Below are 21,185 nucleotides of genomic sequence, written 5' to 3' on the forward strand. Positions count from 1 at the left end.
ATACAAGCTAAAATGGCTATACCTCTGAAAATAGCAGTGTGTCCTGGTAGGAACAGACCTTCGACTGTTTCACTTATAAAAACACTATAAGGTTACCACAAACCCTAACCCTCCCTTATGTTTTGCCATAACTCTGCTTTTTCAAGGGATAAAGTGCGGCTGCTCCTTTTTTACCTGGAACACATCCTTCTACTGCAACCAGTGAATAGAATCTGTTCTGTATCACAGCTACCCTGCCTGTTAGTGGGTGGCAAACTATGGTACTGAAGTTTCCAGCAATTGAATTCCTCTATATAGTATGATTTCTAATAAAGATTCAAGTAAAATAGCATAATTACAAATATCCCCTCATATCTGTGGACATATTTGTTTTGTCCTCTTGGTATTCTTTATTGAAAGCTAAACCTAAGTTGGCTCATATGCTAATTTCTATGCCCTTGAATGCCGCCTCTTATCTCAGTGCATTTTGATAGGTTTTTACAGATAGAAAACGCTAGTTGATGTGTGCTATATAGATAACATTGAGATAAGAGGCGGCATTCAAGGGCTTAGAAATTAGCATATGAGCCAACTTAGGTTTAGCTTTCAGTAAAGAATACCAAGAGAACAAAGAAAATTTGATGATGAAAGTAAATTGGAAAGTTGTTTAAAATTGTATGCCCTATCTGAATCATGAAAGTTTAATTTTGACTAGACTGTACCTTTTAACATTTACATTCATTATGACATTATAAGTATGTCCAAAGATATGAGGGTATATTTATGAGTCTGAAATAAGGGGGCAGTCTGCAGAGGCTTAGATACAAGGTAATCAATGAGGTAAAAATTATATTAATATAACCGTGTTGGTTATACAAAACTGGTGAATGGGTAATAAAGGGATTATCTATATTTTTAAACAATATAAATTCTGGAGTAGACTGTCCCTTTAACATATTAATTTAATACATATATTCCTATATAGTTAGAATGATAAATGATACTACAATGTTGTATCTATGGTCCTATGTCAAAAAAGAGAGAGGAATTGCCCATTTAGTATAGATATTATTAGCCCAAATTATACTGATTAACACTCAGGGGCCGAATCATCATTGCACGAGCGGACATGATCCGATATTGCAGATCATGTCCGCTGCACATCAATAAATGCTGAAGCACACGCTGTTGGCATTTATCATTGCACCAGTAGTTCTTGTGAACTGCTGGTGCAATGCCGCCCCCTGCAGATTCGCGGGCAATCGTCCGCTAGCAGGGGGTATCAATCAACCCGATCGTATTCGATCGGGTTGATTTCTGGCGATGTCTGTCCGCCGCCTCAGAGCAGTCTTTAGACCTCTGCTTCATAACTTGTGTTTCCGGCGAGCCTGAAGGCTCGCCAGAAACACAGGGCATCAAGCTCCATACAGAGCTTGATAAATATGCCCCTAAATGTAACATGAAGAAAAGAAAAAAAAATGAGTGCAAAGAATAATAAATAATTTAACAAATTGCTTAATTTAAACTCCATGTCATCAATTCTGAGATTTAAGATGAGTATTATATAGCGGACTCTGAACAATGGGTCCTGGCACGGAGTAAAAAAAAAAACAAGAAGAGAGTGACATTTGAATCAAGTCTTCATGCTAGGATCAGCATGGCCAAGCAAGAACTATTAGAAGGACTAAAGTAGAGTTCTACTTGATTTGAACTATAATTCTTGGAAGAACAACAAATGGATGAAATAGGATGCTAGAAAGAAAAAAAAATGTATGCACTAAAGCATCAATCATCTGCTTTTAAATCCCTGATACTGGCATAATCAGCCTGAAGCTTGAGGTTTTAGGTGAGAGGCCAGCAGATATGTTTCTGAGCGACCCCATCTAGAAACCAACTGGGTGAACTCAAACATAAAGACCACTCTCCCGGGAGTACGGACTGGCGACCAAGGAATCTCGCTTACTGTTCTATACTCCCAGAATACGAATTGCTTACAGAAAGCATTGATACCTTTCAGGTCAAAATAAACAGGAGACACCTCCTGTATAGTCAATTGACTAAGATCCACAGAATCGCCTGGAGATTAAAATTTAAATGTTTAATTTTCACCACAAACAAGTTTCTAAGGTGGTAAAAGTGCTTAACCAAATCTTTAATCTACCTTTTAGGGTTATTCTCCATAGGTCTATATACAAATACCATTGTCTGGCTCCTAAATATTCTTACTGGCTCCTAAATTTAAAACAGATTTGTCGACCTCTGTTATACTTTGTAGCTGGTATAAGTCACTGGAAACTCATTAAGGGGAAATTAATTTTACAGTACACAGTGTGTTTAAACAGAAAACACAATTCATTTAAAGGGTATGGCTTTTAATTATCATATGCAACTGAGTTACATATTTTAGGTTCTATACCTTAACACCTCATCCATAACTTGGCAGAACATAGTTTTAGACAAAGGGCCAAAAATGACATGGGGTGAAATACATATGCTCTTTTAGAATGGGATTATCATTCTAGTATAAAAAGTTGTGAATACTTACTTAAAGGGCCATGATACCCAAATGTTGAAACAATTGAAAGTGATGCAGCATAGCTGTAAAAAGCTCACTGGAAAATATCACCTGAACATCTCTATGTAAAAAAGAAAGATATTTTACCTCAAAAATTCCTCAGTAGCCACATCCCATTGTAAAGGACTTCTAAGCAGCAAATCAGTATGTCTGTCCCAGGACAGCTAAGGAAGTTAGCTTACGTGCACACTCATCTTATTTCCCTATTCAGTTTAAGGAAGTTTACTATGAAATCTAATGAGAGTTAAGTCAAATCTCATGAGATCACAGTAAAATAGTTCATGACCTCAGCACTGTTGATGCTGATTGGCTGCTGTTCATTTCTTTTCTTTTTTTACCTGTAGCTGAGCAACAGCTGAAGTATATTGTTTTACACAGAACTCTGCTGAGCTGAGGAAATTGTGAGGTAAAATGTCTTCTTTTTTACATAGAAATGCTCAGGTGATATTTTCCTGTTAGCTTTTTAAAGTTATACTGCATCAGTTTCAAGGGATTTAGCATATGAGTATTATGTCCCTTTAACATCTACTGTAACATTATCTGATTACATGTGATCAGCAAATCCATTCTAATGAAAGGAATACACAATAGGTTACAGGGGATTCCAACACATCTAGAGTGTGTTGAGGATAAAAGGAAAACAATCCTTAGCACCTAAGGGCTAAAGTATTTTTTTTATTTGGAATACTTTAAAATAGCTTTTAGGAATGTGTGATAAAAAAGAAGTTAGTGATTAAAGTGCAATGTACAATGTTTCAAGGAAAGCACGTCTCCTTAAAGGACCAGTCAATACTGTAGATTTGCTTAAAGGGACACTAAACCCAAATTGTTTTTTTCATGGTTCAGAAAGAGCATGCAATTTTAAGAAACTTTCTAATTTATTCCTATTATCAATTTGTCTTCGTTCTCTTGCTATCTTTTTTTAGAAAGCAGGAATGTAATGCATAGGAGCCAGCCCATTTTTGTTTGAGAACCTGGGTTATGCTTGCTTATTGGTGGGTAAATGTAAGCCTCCAATAAGCAAGCACTATCCATGGCGCTGAACCTAAAATGGGCTGGCTGCTAAGATTTACATTCCTGCTTTTAAAATAAAGATAGCAAGAGAACGAAGAAAAATTGATAAAAGTAGTAAATTAGAAAGTTGCTTAAAATATCATGCTCTATCTGAATCATGAAATAAGAAATTTGTGTTCAGTGTCCCTTTAATCAACAAATGCAAGATAACAAGACAATGCAATAGCACTTAGTCTGAAAACATAAATTATGCTTACCTGATCATTTTCTTTTCTTCAGATGGAAAGAGTCCACAACTGCATTCATTATTTTTGGGAAATTTAGAACCTGGCCACCAGGAGGAGGCAAAGACACCCCAGCCAAAGGCTTAAATACCCCTCCCACTTCCCTCATCCCCCAGTCATTCTGCAGATGAACAAGGAACAGTAGAAAAAATATCAGGGTGAAAAGGTGCCAGAAGAACAAAAAACAAACAGACGCCCCACAGAAAATACGGGTGGGGAGCTGTGGACTCTTTCCATCTGAAGAAAATGACCAGGTAAGCATAATTTATGTTTTTCTTCATAAATGGAAAGAGTCCACAGCTGCATTCATTACTTTTTGTAAAACAATACCCAAGCTATAGAGGACACTGAATGCAAAAACGGGAGGGTACAAGAGGCGGCCCAACCTGAGGGCACGAGGCCTGAAAACTCCTACCCAACAAAATCCTGCTTCGTCCGAAGCCGAGAACAACTTTGAAAAAAAGGAAAAGGCCCAAGGACACTGACCGCAGATAGTCCAAAAGGCTTGCTAGAGACCGCAGGAACTAGACGCCCAGCAGTAGGTCTACAAACAACACAGCCCTTACTAAAGAAAGGTAACAAGCTACCATAGTCTTCCACAAAGAAGAAAAAACACGGAGAAAACATGAATGTACGCTCATCTTATCAACCTCAAAAGGAGGAAGGCTGAGTAGAACTCACCGGGGATCGAACTTGCAACCCTCGGTTTGGTACAGTGCAGAGTAGCCACAGTGCATTAGTATGCCGAGCTAGCTGTCAAGGTAGCATAAGGAAATCCAGACCAACCGAGACCCACCAGTCTCATAGAAACAAGGGGAGGCAACGCCCAGACCCCATAAAAACAGAAACCACGGAATAATGCCAGGAGTCTTAAACAAAGAGGATCTTCCCCTAACACAGTGCAACCGTGAAAGATGAAGGTCCCCAAGTCGCAAAAAGGTAGCTCAGAATACCGAAATATTCAGAAACAAAACCTCGAGCAGCAAGCTCAGATAGGTCTGACAAACAACACCTGAAGCAAAAACACTGCACGCTGCAGTCATCTAAAAATGACTCTGAAACTTAAATACTTGCAGGGCAAGCAGAAAGCAGGTGAAGATAGGATCCTTCAGATTACTAAGTATCCACTAACCAGCGAAAAACGTTGCAGGCTATCTAAGAGCCGTCAGTCCTTCCCACAAATCTTGAACATGGAGAAAGGAGAAACCTCAAGAGGCTTACCGTATCTCGAATGCCCCGAGGACGAATTTAGCAGAGCAACATATCTCAGATCCTGCGTCCACACCCAGCCCAAGCGACAGACATGTCTGATAGACAGGGGGGACAGAAAAACCCCAACCACAAGCCCCCAGGGAATGGATTAAGAAAAAGGGGGGACTCACCCACCCTAACAGAGCTCGGGTGCCAACCCAATCCGCTCCTCCAAAATAAGGTACTACCAAGGAGAACCCCCTAGGACCTGGAACAGAGAAAAGTGTAATAGATCCGTAGGAAGACCTGTCACAGCTCTCTTAGACAGTCTCTACGTAGAGAGATCAAATTCCAACAGGTGGAACAGAGTCAACAGAGCAGCAGATGCTGCCCCTTTCAGAAATAAGCCACCTGATCCACCCTCCTACACACAGGGCAGGACAAAGACCCTCCAGAGAGAGGAAACCTCAGCTTATAAGGAAGACAAACTATCGCCTCAAAAAGGAAGGGCACAGAGAATAACAGCGTACATGTCCACAAGACATGAAGCCGTAGTATAATCAAAACACGGACCAAATGAAAAAATCATCCAGACACCACTGTTGACCCAACAGAGAAAGAACTCCCCATGAAAAGGAGCACACTCTGTCCGAAGGACAAGTCAGGCCTTAAAGTTTATAACCAGTACCCAAAGGTGGATGTGAACTCTGGCCTTCCTGCTTGCAAACCCAATGAGCTAGCCCCTATGTTGCAACATAGGGTCCCTGAAAAAACTGGGTCGTCCCAAACCAGTCCACAGGATAATAAGTCTCCAGACATCCAAGAAGGATCCAAGACAAGAACCCTGGACCCGGGACCCAGAATCGTCCTAGAACAAATGACACCCCCCAGGGAACACAAGATACCCCATCTAAAGCAATCAGACCTCACAGGGGGTGCGAACCAGGAAACCCAGAGAACGGGTACAGGACTCACTCATAATTCCCAGCCCAAAGGGAAGAGAACACCGTTAGCCGGAGGTCAACACCCCCCCCCCCCAACAAGGTGCTAGACTGCGACAAATTCCCGCAATTTCTCTAGAGCCCAAAGGCCCCAATGGCAACACTATGGGAAATGAGAAAGAGAACAGAGTCACCCGAAAGACAGTAGAAAGGCTAGTCTCCATAATCCTTTCAGATTAACGTTCCAGAGGACCACACCCAATGGAGAAGAATGGAAGGCATCCTGAACCCAGGCAGAAAAACATCCCCTTAGCAAAAAGCTTGGAAAGAGAGATAACACCTCCTATCGCCCCTGATATAGAGACGACTACTCCCGAAGGAAGACAGAGCCTTACGGCCTTCACTTCCTAATTAGGCTGCAAAAGCCGCCAGAAAAACCGGATGAAGTCCAGAAAGTCTCAACCCAAAGGAAGAGAACCTCCTAAAAGGAACAAGTCCTAAAAGGACACTTCCAAAGAAACCATGAAAGGCAAAACCGTAAGAACGGTGGTATGAAGGACCTAAATCCTCCAAGCCTCCAACGACTGCTGTTGCTGCAGATCTCAACAGAGTCCCAGCCCACTAGATTGTTAGGCCAAATGAGGACTGAACCAATCCCCCATGCCCCTAAGCAACCACAGACCCTCAAGTCCTCTCAGGATGCTAGTTGAAGCTTGTAAATTAAACAAGTAAACAACACAAATCATATTGTGATCACTAGGCGCCCTCACCGGACCAAACGGACATAAAAAGGCGCCACGTGTCTGAACTAGGCCTCAAAGACAGAAGGATTTGTACCCAGTCAGGACCAGTCTGAAACCAAGGGCTCCAGCACTGTCAAGGCCACATAGAGTCTCCCCCGAGATGGAGGACAGACTTTTGTGAACAATGCGACCATAAAATCTCGAGTATCAATTCAAGAGAAGAAAGTTCCCAAAGGGAACCTCACACCACAATATATATCAGACGGAACAAAAGAAAACACCGGCCCTGAAGGTTGGCCCCCTGAGGCTTCAGGGGCAGTCGCTCCCTCAGAGGGCTGAACTGGACCAGGCGATCACACGCCTGATGAGCCCCGGTTAATGGAACACGGACAATATCGTAAGCACACTCCTGGAAGGTGCAGATGCGCCAGCGCAAAAGATATGGCCAGGCGGAACCGTGTCGCAACCTCCGGTGGGAACAGGCCACACTCCATAGAAGGATAAGTAGCGATTGCGTTACCTGCATGCATAGTAAGAGTTGGTGGTAGGGAACTTGTCTTGTGGGAAATAGAATCCCCAGAGGCAGATGGCTCAGTGGGCACCCGATTCCTCGATCCCGAGGAACAGAGTACTCTAAAACGGCCATCGGAACATAAATGATGGGCATGTATCACCCGGGCCAATTCATATTCTTCGCAAGAAGTAGAGTCTGAATCAGAGACATCCGTCTCCAAAAAATCAGAATCCTCCATAACTGGGACACTGAAAAAAAATGGACCAATAAGAAAAATCTAAACGGCACCTTACACCCCCAATGGCTGGAGCACTCACCACCTCCTGAGAACCAGACACCAGCGGACCAGGATTTCTGCATCGCCACAAGGTCAAGAATGCGGAAATGGAGTCACAAGGTAAACTGTGCAGTCCATGCAAAAGCACGCCCGACCTTAAAGGCCGTGTCACTAGACATAGGCTGTTATGTTCCAAAATAGCCATGAGCTGAAGCAACACTACATAGTAGCAGACAAAATCCCATAACAAACATAATTATAAACCCCCCTCAGGAGATATTAACCCTTGATTCCTAGATATAAAAAGGAGCCTCACTGAGACCCTACGTTAAAGTTATCCCAGAAAGATTGTAGCCCCTCTCGGATAAACAGTTGTAATTAAAATACATCCATGATGAAAGTAAAATGAAATGATCTTACTGGAATCTACGCCGTGGAACAGGAACACGACCCTTCAAGTGTGACAGATAGCGTCGTTTCTGCAATGGACTTGAGAGAAAAAAGCAGGCAGCGAAACTCGTCAACACTGATTGCTTGTGGAGCTGTTAATATGAGTTGGGATGGTTTCACAGAAAGACTCTCCCTGCATCTCCGGACTTTCACCCATGCTCTCACTGAGAGGCTGACAGGAATACTTAAAACTCCAGTCCCATGCCGAAGAGTACTACCCTCCATAAGAGACTATCGAAAACTTCTGACACTTCTCTGCCAACCTCCTGGGACAAAATGCAAAGAATGACTGGGGGATGAGGGAAGTGGGAGGGGTATTTAAGCCTTTGGCTGGGGTGTTTTTTCCTCCTCCTGGTGGCCAGGTTCTGAATTTCCGAAAAGTAATGAATGCATCTGTGGACTCTTTCCATTTATGAAGAAAAGACTGTGCACATTTTGTTAATGGAAGTAAATTACAAAGTTGTTTAAAATTGCATGCTCTATCTGAATAATGAAAATGTAATTTTGACTTGAGGGTCCCTTTAAAGACAAAGATGCTGTTACTAGTTACATTTGAATATAACTACTTACCTGTAAGCATCTGACTATAATAACTGCCAGAACAAAACTCAGTAGTAATGAACCCAGAATCATGGAGTTAAAAAACTGCAACACACACACCATGAGGAGACAGATAACTTGCATCAGGTACAGCCTTGTCACCTACAGCAAACAAGAGAATTTAATTTAATTTTTTTGTATTTGTACTACTTTTTGCCTTTTTATTTATAATTATTTGTAGTATATTCACTGATGAATGATACACATCTACTAGTAAAGATATACAACTAGGTGATATGTTAAGGGAGTGATTCCTGAAACATGATCTTTTATAAAGCCATTAGTACAGTGCTTTTCACAAAAATATCATGGCTATTGAGTTATTTTTACTCTTATATAACAAGTCCAAAGTTTCCTTTTATCGCTCAAGTGATAGTCTAGAGTGTGCAAACATTTGTATGTCGGATAGTGCAGGTGCGCTAAATCCCTCAAATAAACTTATACGGGGGAACTCAGTAAAATTAATTTGAGCACTAAGCTGAAGGTAAACTAGTAGTGGAGGCCTTTGTATAGTGCTGTTCTATACAATTAATAATAATTGTTTACTTCAGGTATTAAAAAGCCCAAATTTTATAACTGTATTTTGGAATGTACTTGAGCACACACTATACCACCACTTGTAATATAAGTGCAATGAGCCTGCTAATAGCACTCCCTGCCCTATCCTTGTTCATTGTCCAAACGTACCTTAGCCGTAGGAATCAAGTCCACGCAGTCCAGGACAAACAACACTAGAGCTTGGATTAGCAGAACAAATTGGTTGAACTGCCAGGTAAGACTGAAGATAAATGTTGAAATAAACACTAAAAACATGGTCATTTTCTGTAAAAGCAAAACGGACAGTGTGTAAACAGAAGGATCAATATAATATCCAATTTAGCAGTTGCATTATGCTATAGTTAATCCATGTCTTGTCTACACACAAACTTGTATATGTATCCCTGGTATTATTAACCCAATGTGTCACTGTCTGTAGTGTATTACTGTCTGTACTGGTGAGCTGGTGCCAGTGCCAGGGATGGAAGGAGGCGTGTGGGAGGCCCATTGCGGGAGGAGGGAGAGGAGGAGGAGGGAGAGGAGGGAGAGGAGGGTCTCTACACTACCGAATAGATCTACCGAATATATATATATATATATATATATATATATATATATATATATGTATATATATTTATATTAGTTTTAAGGGTCAATTTGGGCAGCCCTGCTATATCAAATGGGAGTTACTCCAATACATCATTTTAGACATAGCTGCAGATAAACCTTAACCCCTTAAAGTGATGGTAATTACTAGGGTTTTTGAAACTATAGAATTTACCAGTGCAACAAATAAAGGGGACTTTCAGTCGTGTAGTATAAAATACTTCATGCTGAAAGTTCCTTTATTTGCCTGTAACGTATGCTGCACTGAGTGCCTGAGGCCGCCCGCAGCAGAACGCTATTTTTTCAATGAGATGGTGCTTCAACTTCTTTGCCAATAGCCGTGTGGCCCAACTGGCATTATGCAGGATAGCTAGCATGCTATTGGCTAAGATCACCTCACTGAAAAATAGTGTTGTGCTGTGGGCGTCCTGAGGTGCTCAGCGCAGCATACACTACAGACAAATAAAGGAACTTTCAGCATGAAAGACCCCTTTATTTGTTGCACTGGTAAATTGTAGAGTTTCAAAAATAATCACAATGGATGCTAGCTAATTAAGTAGTGCAATTTTAGTGCAAATGAACTTGTCTTTATTTGTTTTCCAAACTGGAAACAAATGTTTATATATATTAAGGCTACTAATTGTTTTTCTGAATCCCCAGAATGCATTGGATTAAAATTAAAGTGAAGATAAAGTGAAGATCGCAATATCTAATAATATTTGTTCCCCTAAATCAATAGTGGTTTCATTCATCATTTTTTTTTATTTTGGACAAGAAACTGAGTTTTCGCAGTTAATACTCACTTTTTTTTCCTCCATAAATTCAAGTTTTTTTTTTATAGATAGACAATGTCATATACATTTGAACAATGGTTTGTAAGTGAACCTTGAAATATACTGACAAAAAAAATGACCAAAAAAGGCATTCTTGACCAGCGACTATAAATGTTATAAAGAGGTGTAAGAAACAGTTTGATAAATCAGGTACCAATAATACCTGCAATGCTATGTATGGTTATAGAACTAAACTTGCTCACTTTAATCTTAGAGATGTTCTACATTGACAACTTGCATAATTTCTTAATATATTTTCAACACTCACTTCTCTTAAAGCTGTTAATTCCGATCTGAGGAGATATGTAATTCCAGCTATTTGGATAGAAAAAAACGGTAGTGCCCAATTTTCTCTTAGAGGGATGGTAAACTCTACTCTAGTAGTATCAATTCTGTACAAAATAAAAACATTAGATAACAAACAGTTAGGGAAATACACACTTACAAAATAATTTCGTTTAAATAGTAAATCAGTAAAGGTTTAAAAATACACATGTTGCATATCGAGGAATAACAAAATAACACTTGTCTTCAAAGTTTCATGTTTAAAAGGACATAAAAGGCATTTGAATATTGGGGCTGTACAGCTGTACAAACAATTACAATGCACTCAGCACAATAAATTATTTAAAAAGACTCCTTCAGCTTAATAAGGAGATTGGCACCATTAAAATAACCCAACCCCAAGCGTGGCTATTAAGTGGTTTATACACTCTTGTGCACATGCCCGATTGACCCGCAAGCTTGGGTAGGGTGTGTGACTATACAGTGCCTTTGTTGACTCCAAGATTGGCCAAGCACATGCATAGAGGAGTCTTTTTTTATTGCACTTTGTACAAGCCATACATACTGGTTACAAGTTTGTCTTTTTAATCTGACATTAAACACTTTTAGATTGTAATACACAGTTTATGTACCTTTGCAATATACATGAATTATTTTGTCCCCTGAAAACTGTGGGCTTTCCAGTTCTTACAAGAACTGTAAATGCATATTTCAGACTTAACACAGCTATATTCAACACAGTCATAGATTGCACACTTTAGAGACTCATTTATAGCAGGTCCTAATTGTCCTCAGTATAGATGATTAGATAAATAAACAAAAAACAGTAAAACTGCAATCAAATAAAAACTTACCTATTAACAATGTACCATAACGCTGCCAATAATCCAGAGAACCATGTTCCACTAAGTAACCAGCTGGTGAGGAACAAAGAACTTACATACATTGTCTGAAGTCCAAACAGAGTGTAAATGTAGAAGTACACAGGCTCCAAATTATTCTGGGGAAAAAAAATGTGTGACATTATTATTAATGTTTATTTTTTTTATGTAGGAGCTGAAGTTTCAATTGATCTGCAAAGAGCAAAATAAATGTCCCTAGCGCTTCACAGCAAACATAGCTTTTATTTCAAAAAGGAGGAGGGCTACAACAAAGTGTTTCAAATAGAGGAAAAGATTGGCCCCCATTAATTTGTAATAAGAAATGTATTAAATAAAAGAGGTTAAAAAATGGTTGCTAATTAACCCTATGTAAAGGACAGGACAGGTTCTGTTTAACCCCTTCACAACATTAGGACATTCCATGTCATCTTAACTGTGCTGGGCTTTAGCGCTGTTAGGACAGCATGGAACCAACGGCGCTTCCAGAATGGGATTGCGGTCTGGAGGGAGTGCCTAGCGTCATAGGGAGGCCCATCTAACCCGATCCCATCATTAAACGTTGTTCCGATGTAGACAGATTAGACCCGACATGAAAGGGTTAATCACTTTAATGTGTGATATTTGTTTATACATTGCCATATTATTGACAATAATGTTTATTAAAAATTATAACTTAGCTGAGGTGTGTGTATTATTGTTGAAATTGAGTAGTTCAAGAAGCTTACCCAAAAAGGCAGGACCCTGTACAGTACAGCAAGGAACACTTCTTGGTACACATTCATTCGTTCAAGAATATTAATTGTTCTCATGGATTCTGTCTTATTGTCATATATCAATTCGGTAATGCCTAAAGGAAAAAAGAAACTGCATCGGTGCCGAGTCAATACACATGCCAGTGTTATTTTTAGTTTGTTTTTTTAACCATCTTCATAATAATTGCAAACACACATCATTTTCTGTGAATTATTTGCAAAGACCATACCTTGTTATTTTAGGAAGACCGGTAGTTTTAGAAAATAATTTTAGATTTTTAGATTGCATAAATACTTAAATATCCTAAAAAACAAACACACATGGCCAGATTACAAGTAGATCGCTAATTAACGCTCCCGCTCGAGCATTAATTGCACTAGAAGTTTTTTCGTGCATGTCGGGTTGTGCTTGTATTATGAGTTGAAAGTAAAGTGTTTTCACTCGAACGTTAACCCGATGAGCGCAAAAACAAAAATTATACTTACCAGATAATTTCCTTACCATCTTTATGAGGAGAGTCCACGACTTCATTACTTACTTGTGGGAATTCAGAACCTGGCCATCAGGAGGAGGCAAAGACACCCCAGCCAAAGGCTTAAATACCTCCCCCACTTCTCTCATCCCCCAGTCATTCTGCTGAGGGAACAAGGAACAGTAGGAGAAATAGAGTATAAATGGTGTCAGAAGAATAAACAAAAAAATTTCGGTCCACCCGACGGAGAAAAAGTGCGGGGGCCGTGGACTTTCCTCATAATGATGGAAAGGAAATTATCTGGTAAGCATAATTTATGTTTTCCATCTTAATATGAGGAGAGTCCACGTCTTAATTCCTTACTTGTGGGAAGCATATACCCAAGCTCTAGATGACACTGAATGAAAACGGGAGGGTAAAAAGAGAGGCAGACCCTATTTTTCTGAGGGCACCACAGCCTGCAAAACCTTTCTCCCAAAAGATGCTTCAGCAAAAGCAAAAACGTCAAACTTGTAAAATTTTGAAAAGGTATGTAAGGAGGACCAGGTAGTCGCCTTACAAATCTGCTCCATAAATGCCTCATTCTTGAAGGCCCAAGAGGAACCCACTGCTCTAGTAGAATGAGCCTTAATCCTCTGAGGAGGCTTATGTCCCGCTGTTTCATAAGCTAAGCGAATAATGTTCCTCAACCAAAAAGACAAGGACGAGGTTTTCTGACCCTTACGCTTCCCAGAATAGACAACAAACAAGGAAGAAGTCGGTCTAAACTCCTTAGTGGCTTGAAGATGGAACTTCAAAGCCTGAACCACATCCAAATTATGAAGTAACCACTCCCACGAAAAAGAAGGGTTAGGACACAAGGAAGGAACAACAATCTCCTGATTTATGTTGCAATCAGAAACAACCATAGGAAGAAAACCTAACCCAGTACAGGAGACAGCCTTATTGGCATGGAAAACTAGGTAAGGGAGCCCACATTGCAAGGCAGCCATCTAAGATACTCTGCGTGCCGAGGCAATAGCCAATAAAAAGAGAACCTTCCAAGATAGTAATTTAATATCAAGGTGAGAGCCCTCTGCAACACCTTTAGAACAAGATTTAAACTCCAAGGAGGAGCGCTATGTCGAAACACAGGTCTAATTCTAGACAGAGCCTGAACAAAAGACTGGACGTCTGGAAGCTCCGAAAGCTTCTTGTGCAGTAAAACAGATAGGGCTGAAATCTGTCCCTTAAGAGAGCTAGCCGAAAGGCCCTTCTCCAGACCATCCTGGAAAAAGGAAGGTATCCTGAAAAACCCTGACCTTATGCCAGGGAAATCCACGCTCTTCACACCAGAATAAGTAGGTCCTCCACACCTTATGATAGATTCGACGAGTAACTGGCTTACGTGCTTGAATGAGAGTATCAATAACTCTCTTAGAAAAACCTCTCTTGGCTAGGACTAAGCGTTCAATCTCCATGCAGTCAGCCTCAGAGAATCTAGATTTTGATGAACAAAAGGACCCTGTTTCAGCAGATCCCTGCAACAAGGTAACTTCCATGGAGGAGAAGATGACATCCCCACTAGATCCACAAACCACATTCTTCACAGGCCACGATGGAGCAATCAGTATTACTGAAGCTTGCTCCTGCTTGATGCAGGGCACTACACGAGGAATGGTAACGGCGGAAAAATGTAGATTAGCCTGAACCTCCAAGGCACTGCTAATGCATCTATTAGCTCTGCCTAAGGATCCCTGGACCTCTACCCATATCTGGGTAGCTTGGTATTGAGACGAGACGCCATGAGATCTATCTGTGGCATCCCCCACCTGTTGCATATCTCCGCAAACACTTCGGGTGGATAGACCATTCCCCCGGATGGAAGGATTGTCTGCTGAGAAAATCCGCCTCTCAGTTGTCCACACCCGGAATGTGGATCGTTGACAGCGAACAGATGTGAGCCTCCGCCCACTCTAGAATCTGAGATACTTCCCTCATTGCTAGGGAACGTCTCGTTCCCCCCTGATGGTTGATCTAAGCCACCAAGGTTATGTTGTCTTATTGGAATCTGATAAACTGTGTCAAACCCAGAAGGGGCCAAGCCTTCAGAGCATTGAAGATCGCTCAAAGTTCCAAGATGTTGATCGGGAGTAGAGATTCCTCTTGACCCCAAACGGCACCCCATCCTGAGAGACTCGCGTCCGTAATCACAATCTCCCAGGATGGTCTCAAGAAGTACGTCCCTTGGGACAGATGATCTGGACAAAGTCACCAAGAGAGGGATTTTCTCGATGGGCTGTCCAGAGAAATCTGTTGAGACAGATCTGAATGATTGCCGTTCTATTGTCTCAGCACGCACAACTGAAGAGGTCTGAGGTGGAATCTGGCAAAAGGGACGATGTCCATGCAGGACACCATGAGCCCAATTACCTCCATACACCTAGCCACAGATGTCCTGAAGGAGGTCTGGAGGGAAAGACAACTGGAAGTTAGTTTGTGACGTCTCTGGTCTGTAAGAAATATCCTCATAGACCTGGAGTCTACCCTGGTACTGGGTATAAGATAACTCTTTTGTACGTTTATCTTCCATCCATTAGATCGAAGAAGAGAAAGAAGTGCTTTTGAATGGTCCTCCGCCAGACGACATTTGAACCAAAATGTCGTCTAGGTATGGCGCCACTCCATTCCTCTGGTTCTGGCCACTGCGAGCAGAGCCCCTAGAACCTTCGTAAAAACTCTTGGAGCAGTAGCAAGACCAAACAGAAGTGCAATAAACTGGAAGTGATGATCCAGAAACGCAAATCTTAGGAACTTGAAGTGTTGTTTGTGTATAGTGATGTGAAGGTAGGCATCCTTCAGGTCTATTGTGGTCATAAATTGTCCTTCCTGGACTAAAGGAAGAATGGACCTTATTGTCTCCATCTTGAATGAGGGAACAAACAGGAATTTGTTTAAGCAGTTTAGGTCCAGAATCGGGCAAAAAATGCCCTCCTGTGGAACCACAAAAAGATTTGAATAGTATCCCAGACCCCTCTCTGCTGGAGGGACCGGTACAATGACCCACAGAGCGGAGAGATCCCTCACACACCCCAGAAAGGCCTCTTTCTTTTCTGGCCTTAAAGACAGGTTTGATAAGAGGAATCTGCCCCTGGGAGGATAAGACTTGAAACCTATTCTGTATCCCTGAGCGATGACCTCCAGTACCCACGGGTCTTATACGTCCCCAAACCAAGCTTCTGAAAAGAGTGACAGTCTGCCCCCTACCAGATCCGAAGCCATATCGGAGGCCGCCCCTTTATGCCGACTTTGACTCAGCGGGCTTCTTATTCTGCTTGGATTTATTCTAGGACTGAGGAGGCTTCCAAGTTTCCTTGGCCTGCTCCGGCTTTGCAGAGGGCTGCTGACATTGGGATTTATCCGAACGAAAGGAGCGAAAAATAGGATCTTGTCCCTTAGGCTTGTTCTTCTTATCCTGTGGTAAAAATGCACCTTTGCCTCCAGTAACTGTGGATATGATAGAGTCTAGGCCTTGACCAAAAAGAATCTTTCCCTTGAATGGGAGGGAAAGAAGTCTTGACTTCGAAGTCATGTCTGCAGACCAGGACTTCAGCCAAAGTGCCCTGCGGGCTAGCACAGAAAAATCCCTTGGCGTTAAGGCGAATAATTTGCATATTTGCATCACAAATAAAAGAATTAGCTACCCTTAAGGCCCTAATTCTTTCCTGGATCGTGTTGAGGGGACAATCCACCTCAATCAACTCAGATAAGGAGTCGCACCAGTAAGTAGCCGCTCCCGCAACTGCAGCAACAGCCGCTGCCGGTTGGAACAAATATCCTGTATGCCGAAACATTTTTCATAATAGAGTTTCCAGCTTCTTATCCATGGACTCTATAAACGACAAACTATCCTCAAGTGGAATAGTAGTTTAGATAGCAACGTCTACTTTGGGGACGGAACCCACAACTCTAACTGAGAGTCCGGAACCAGGAACAACAAGAAGAAGGGGAAAAGGAAGAACCAAGTTTTTCCCATTCATTCTTAATAATGTTCGCCATCTTTATGGGAACCGGGAAGATCTGTGGTACAACCCTGTCCTCGTAGACCTTATCTAATTTAGGAACGCAAGGTTCCTCAGGTAATTTAGGTTCTGGAACCTCTAAAGTAGCCAACACATCCTTTAGCAGAAAGCGTAAGTGTTCAATCCTAAATCTAAAGTCTGGTTCCTCCACAGCTGGAGGCTTAGAGGCAGCAGATTCAGACCCAGAAAGAGCATCCTCTGAAGTATCAGAGGCGTCTTCATTATCGGATAATCTTGTATCAGATAATTCGAATAAGCTAGTAGATGACCCCTGGGAAGGATGGAAATATTTAACCTTTCGCTTGCGCTTAGCAGTGCAAGGTAAAGCACTAAAGGCCGCAGACACTGCCGTCTGTAACTGTTCAGTAATGTCTGGCGGTAAAAGGTCCCCTCCCGATGAAAGAATAGGAGTGCTATGGGAAGCTGCATGTGTAATAGGAGATGAGTGTAGGGTACGCACCTCACAGGAAGGAGACCCCTCAGAGGTCGAAGGCTCAGTAGTACTAAACATATTAGTTTTCTTTGATAAGATTACCTTATCAAGGCAAATGGAACATAATTGAGCAGGCGGGTATACCGTAGCCTCCTCAAAATATAGACAGGCATTAGCTTTAGGTAAAGAGGGAGTACCCTCTAACGTATCAGAGTCCTCCTTAGCTTGCGCTTACAAAAAAGGACTAAGGACAAAAATAAATGGCACTTTTATACCCCCAATGGCTGGGGCACTCACCACCTCCTATGACCCAGGCTCAAGAGAGAAACCGCTTTGTATCCAGTAACCGCACGGTCAGGAAGAAGAGAATAACAGTGACCACACCCGGTCAGGTGGTTCGCCATGCAGAACTGCCCCTGTACCACTCCACTAAAAGAGCGCCAAGCCTCACGAGCTGTGCAGCACCAAACTGAAAGTAAAAACCTGTATGTTCCAACATCCGCCTGAGCCTCATCTCATACATGTCACCGAATAAACATGAAATTAAAAATAATATCAATAATCCCCTTCTGGAGATATTAACCCTTGATTCCACTTAGATAAAGGAGTCCCACTGTGACCCTGTCTTCTTGCGTTATCATGTGTGTATAACTAAATGAAACAATTTTACCGGAATCTATGCCGTGGAACAGGAACACGGCCTCTCAAGTTTGACAGTCTTGTAGCATCACTCCTGACATGGACTTGAGTGATAGAAGCAGGCAGTGAAACTCGTCAACATGGATTGCTTAAGGAGCTGTTAATAAGAGTCTGGATGGGTTCGCAGAAAGACTCTCCCTGCATCTCCAGACCCTAACTTTCATCAATGCTCTCACTGAGAGGCTGACAAGACTACTTAAAACTCCAGTTCCATTCCGAAGCGTACTACCCTTCATAAGGAACTACTCTGTATCTTCTGACACTTCTCTGCCAACCTCCTGTGATGAAAGGCAAAGAATGACTGGGGGATGAGGGAAGTGGGGGAGGTATTTAAGCCTTTGCTGGGGTGTCTTTGCCTCCTCCTGGTGGCCAGGTTCTGAATTCCCACAAGGAATGAAGCCGTGGACTCTCCTCATATTAAGATGGAAAAGCCAGTTAGAATATCGCATGCACAATCACGTATTCCCCCTTAGAACCTGATCGCATATTCTCATGTGTGCTAACCCAACATGAAAATATGAATATTTCACATTTTTAATGTTCTGCACATAAAAGAATATGTTCAATTTATTAATAAATAAATATTTCTACGTATATATATGATGTTTTTTTGTACTATATATATATATATATATATATATATATGGGAATATCTATTTATAAATACATAGAACCTATTGGTTTATGGTATTTACAGTAATTACATAGTTAAAACCATATCAAATACTAATATTGCATAAATATGTTTTTTCATGTTCTCATCTACTTAAAGGGACATGAAACCCAAAAATTTTCTTTCATGATTTAGGAAGAACATACAATTTTAAACAACTTTCCAATTAATTTCTATTATCAAATTTGCTTCATTCTCTTGGTATGATTTATTGAAGGAGCAGCAATGCACTACTGGTTTCTAACTGAACACATGAGTGAGCCAATGACCAATATATATATATGCAGCCACCAATCAGCAGCTAGAACCTAGGTTCTTTGCAGCTCCTGAGCGTACCTAGATAAACCTTTCAGCAAAAGGATAACAAGAGAAGGAAGCAAATTAAATAATAGAAGTAAAATGGAAAGTTGTTTAAAATTGTATGCTCTGTCTAAATCATGAATATCGAATTATGACTTTACTGTCCCTCTAAGGGCTCCCATGCACGCGAACACACACATACATATATATATATATATATATATATATATATGTATTTATATGTGACTATATGTCTGTAAATACATCTATACACACATATAAATACATATGTATACATATATAGATAATATAAATATACATACATATACATATTTAGATATGTATATTTATGTATCTCTATTTAAAGCATTTGCCTGCCTTTTTTCTCTAACACCTGAAACCTCCTCTCTTTGAGCTCTATTTTTAAATATACTTTTTATTATTACTATGTAATGTATTTTTCATATGTTTTGTGCAACTTTAATGTTTCCCAAAACAGTTAACCAGAGCTCTTAAGTCAAGGTAATCATTCAAGCATAAATCGCGATTGCGCTCAAAAGATCACGTTTACTTTCAGCTTGTAAAACCAGCGGTAAGCCAGACGAGTACAAACACCTGCAATATACCCCTTATTGCTCGTGTGCAAACGTTTGTGCTCCACTCATAATCTGGCCCATTATGTTAAATTTTCTATGCAGTATGTAGCAAATAACACAGGTGTCCTAAATAATTTAAATGCATATTTTATGGTCCCACATCAGACCTTTAAAAACACCAAAAATTATTATTATTATTAGCACTTTGCATAATCTTGCACATATTGAGTCACTCTCACCACTCTCTCAGTGGTAGTGCAGGTTTCTGCACTACTTTTTGACATCTTAAAAGCTACCGTAATCTTCTCAAAGGAGCTGCTTCCTCTAACAATACAGCTCAGACAGTAAGTTTTTCCATTATCTGAGCGATATCTTGTGAAGAACACGGGACTTTTGACACAAAGGTATTACGTTTTCTTAAATCCCATAGATGGTTGATAAACATAACCAAGAGAGTCAGCTCCTTCCATTACAGAAGAAAATGTGCACAAATCTTAACAAAACAACATCTTACATGCTTACTTCCAGACAAGCTCCAAAGGTCATGGGATGGAAGAAGAATCTGCCAGCACAGATGTAAATGACTCTTCTAGGAAAGATGCCCTCAATAAATGACATGATGAAGCACGCCAGTGGGAGGATAAGACCCTTCCAGCATAACTTCCTAACCAACTGTAATTAAATCAGGGCCTGTTAACCAAGATTCTTTTTCCAGCCAGAAAAGGAAACTATTATGTTAGTGGACAAACACATCCTTTCTCCAGCACGGGCATCCTCAAGTAGAACCCAGATTGATTATATTAACCACAAATTCAAATTCCAAAGGTTAGGGAGCTCTGTGCCAAGACCACTATGTACATGGACATTAGAATCCCTCTTTCACAATAATATTTTGGAGTTGAACGCGGTCAGACTAGCACTTCAGCAATTCTGACTCTTTCTTAACAAGAAATCCATTAAAACTTTCTCTGACAATCTGAGTACAGTTTCATAACTCAAGTATCAGGGTGAAAAAAGGAGCCGCCAATTTATTCAGGAAGTGGAATCCATCTATAAGGTTTTTAGGTCTTGGAGTAACATTGGGGATATCCTCAAATAGGTTTTATGGTATCCAGTTATTGTCCAGATTCCCAGATAGTTTGTCCTATGTTTTGCTCTTTGGGAGCAGAAGCTTTGAACCATCTCTGAAAACCGAAAGTGGCTAATATTTTGCCTCCTCTCTTCCCCATACCCTTTCTCCTGTGTCGAATCAGGAAGGAGAATCTCAAGGCCATTATGGTAATTACTTATTGGCCACGAAGACACTGGTTTCTATTACTGAAAAATCTATCCCTAGCACAATCATGGTTTCTTCCAGAATGGGAGTCATGTTCTAGGTTCTTCTGATCCCAATTCAAAGAAAAATCTAGTTGGCGGCTTGGCTTTTGAGCAGTGATTACAGATACTGAACTTTTCAGACCCTGTATTTCAAAAGTTGTACCTAGCAAG

The 21,185-nt window shown here is 40.9% G+C and overlaps 1 protein-coding gene across 2 annotated transcripts in view; it reads right to left on the bottom strand.

Annotated features, from left to right (window-relative positions):
* DPY19L3 (dpy-19 like C-mannosyltransferase 3) overlaps positions 1-21,185 on the bottom strand; it is a 193,283-nt gene that overhangs the window by 77,309 nt on the left and 94,789 nt on the right. For both annotated transcript variants that reach the window (XM_053701707.1, XM_053701698.1), the window contains exons 5-9: positions 12,436-12,557; positions 11,684-11,829; positions 10,813-10,936; positions 9,256-9,390; positions 8,539-8,670 (exon numbers count right to left, since the gene is read on the bottom strand). In XM_053701707.1, the coding sequence (XP_053557682.1) occupies positions 8,539-8,670; positions 9,256-9,390; positions 10,813-10,936; positions 11,684-11,829; positions 12,436-12,557 (659 nt within the window). The remainder of the gene's footprint in view (positions 1-8,538; positions 8,671-9,255; positions 9,391-10,812; positions 10,937-11,683; positions 11,830-12,435; positions 12,558-21,185) is intronic.

Source organism: Bombina bombina, chromosome 1 (assembly GCF_027579735.1).
Source record: "Bombina bombina isolate aBomBom1 chromosome 1, aBomBom1.pri, whole genome shotgun sequence".
Lineage (NCBI taxonomy): Eukaryota > Metazoa > Chordata > Amphibia > Anura > Bombinatoridae > Bombina > Bombina bombina.